General features: G+C 38.6%; 1 protein-coding gene across 1 annotated transcript in view; it reads right to left on the bottom strand.

Annotated features, from left to right (window-relative positions):
* The window catches only part of EIF4G3 (eukaryotic translation initiation factor 4 gamma, 3), a 128575-nt gene that overhangs the window by 120660 nt on the left and 5729 nt on the right, over nucleotides 1-2186 (bottom strand). The window contains exons 4-5 of the mRNA XM_012659254.1: nucleotides 1467-1586; nucleotides 978-1088 (exon numbers count right to left, since the gene is read on the bottom strand). Coding sequence (XP_012514708.1) covers nucleotides 978-1088; nucleotides 1467-1586 — 231 coding nt within the window. The remainder of the gene's footprint in view (nucleotides 1-977; nucleotides 1089-1466; nucleotides 1587-2186) is intronic.

Raw genomic sequence — 2186 nt, 5'->3', positions numbered from 1 at the left:
CTGTTATTCAGAGAATGATCAAAATGGCATCAACATTATTTCAAATGTTTGACAAAACAAAGATATAAACCAAAATGAATATAATTTATATGTTTATACAAATATGAATTTAAACTATCAAAAAGGGAGATAGTGCTAGAAAAAAAAGCATAAAATGGTTTCTAGAAAACTGCTTTCTAAGACTTTCTGGTGAGGTAACTCAAGGTTTAGAAAAATTTTAATTTAATATTTTGAGAAAATAGGTTAAGTGTTAAATTTCAAACCTGTGTGAGAACAGAGTATGTCACACACAAAGGTCTCTAAGATGGTGATGCTCAATAAATATGCTTCAAAAATTAAAGAGGTTTTCTGTAGCTTTTTCAAAGCCTCCAATGCACTGTAGGCATTCAAGTATTTTCAATTAGCATTTGGCTGCAGGCAAATAATCGAATAATTTAAATATCTACAAAGTGATATTTGTTTTCAGACAGTACAGTCTTATTTCAAAGCAGGTTTCAAAAGTTGCCATTCCAGAAATAAAAAGGTGATGGAGAAATAAAAAGTGTCACCTTACATAAAAATATCTTTACAAGCATAAAATAGTCTTAACAGGGTGATCTGCAAATGTACATCGAGCCCCAAGCTCCTTCAGAACTTTAAAGTGCTCTCTATGTCATTCTACCTTGGAGAAAAGAGGCATTCACATCACTGGCAACTTTCCCCCATGCTTTCTGTGAGTCTACAAAGCATGGAGTAGGCAGAGCCTGCCGAATCTTGCACAGTGCAGTGCCCCAGCATAACTCCATTGGTGATGCCACTTCCACCGCTGAAGAGCCTGCCACCGGGGGTGTAATGGCAATCTGCAGTTTACCAATACTGCACTCTTTTGTACATGTCATTTGTTCACATTTTGACTTCACAACCTAGAGTAACTAAGAAGAGCAAAACAGAAAATATCATACACCAAAGACTATTGTTAAAAAGAGGGTTCAGCACACCCTTAGAGGCAGGCTCTTCAGGGGTGGGTGTGACATCACCAGTGGAGTGCAAGTTGGGGCTTTGCTCTGATCCAGAATTGGCAATCCATGCCTGCTCTGCACTTTGCAAATCTGTAGAAACAAAGACAAAGACATGACCATTAGCGGACTGTCACCAGAGATCTCCAGTATATCAGGACACCTCAAAACAAAACAGGAATCTCATCGAGGTTGGCTCTATTTTTAAACCTATTTGCAAGTCATTGAAACTGAAAAATTATTTTTAAAAAAATGAGGACCAAATTAATGCAGATCAGCTTCTTTCAAGTAAAAACAACTCAAGTGTATTCATTATTTGCCTTAATATTAGTGTAGAAAGGATAGTTTTCGCCTCTTCTGCTTCTTCTTGATTAAAAGGAATCAACAAATAAAAGCTGCTCTGTTGCCGAAAGACATCATGGAGTCTATGACAGTTTCTAACTAATTGGGTTGTAGAGAACTTGCACTTACAGGTACACCTCTTCCACCAGGTGTTTGCCTTCCAAAATCTGCAAAAGCTGGAGTAAAGTCTGGTCCTCTAGGCAAAATCCGAGGATCCAGTGTTCTCATTGGTAATTTGGGTTGGTTGATCTGCATGGAAAAGCAAAGGAAAGCTTAACACACATTCCAGAACATTCAGAGCCGCAGAGATTAACAAAAACTTTGACTGAAAAGTTCTGTCAGCTCAAAGCAGGTATGTACTAGCTTCTGATCCAGTAGAGGTCCAATCTGATCCATGGGAGTTTCTCCTGGGCTATTCTTAGAAGCCATTAGGACAACAATGGTTTTATGGTACCCTGGGACTGAATTTCCAAGGGGAGGCTATACACAATGAGTAGATTGGCTCACTAGATATTTAGGACCAGACCAATGGTAGGTACAAGACAAGCAATTTTGAGATACTCTGAACTAGAGCCAAATTTTAGGATTTTTAAAAAGTATATTCACCAGGATATTAGAGCACCTATCTGTAGTAATCCTGCTACTGTTCATTTTAGTTTTGATGCTGTAGACTTACTTAGTAAAAGCATGTATTTAGTTTTTTTGTTTTTTTTTTTGAGACAGAGTCTCACTCTGTTGCCCTGGCTAGAGTGAGTGCCGTGGCATTAGCCTAGCTCACAGCAACCTCAAACTCTTGGGCTAATGCGATCCTACTGCCTCAGCCTCCCGAGTAGCTGGGACTACAGGCAT

Source organism: Propithecus coquereli, unplaced genomic scaffold (genome assembly GCF_000956105.1).
Source record: "Propithecus coquereli isolate 6110/MARCELLA unplaced genomic scaffold, Pcoq_1.0 Scaffold600, whole genome shotgun sequence".
Lineage (NCBI taxonomy): Eukaryota > Metazoa > Chordata > Mammalia > Primates > Indriidae > Propithecus > Propithecus coquereli.
This window is presented reverse-complemented; position numbering and strand designations above follow the sequence as displayed.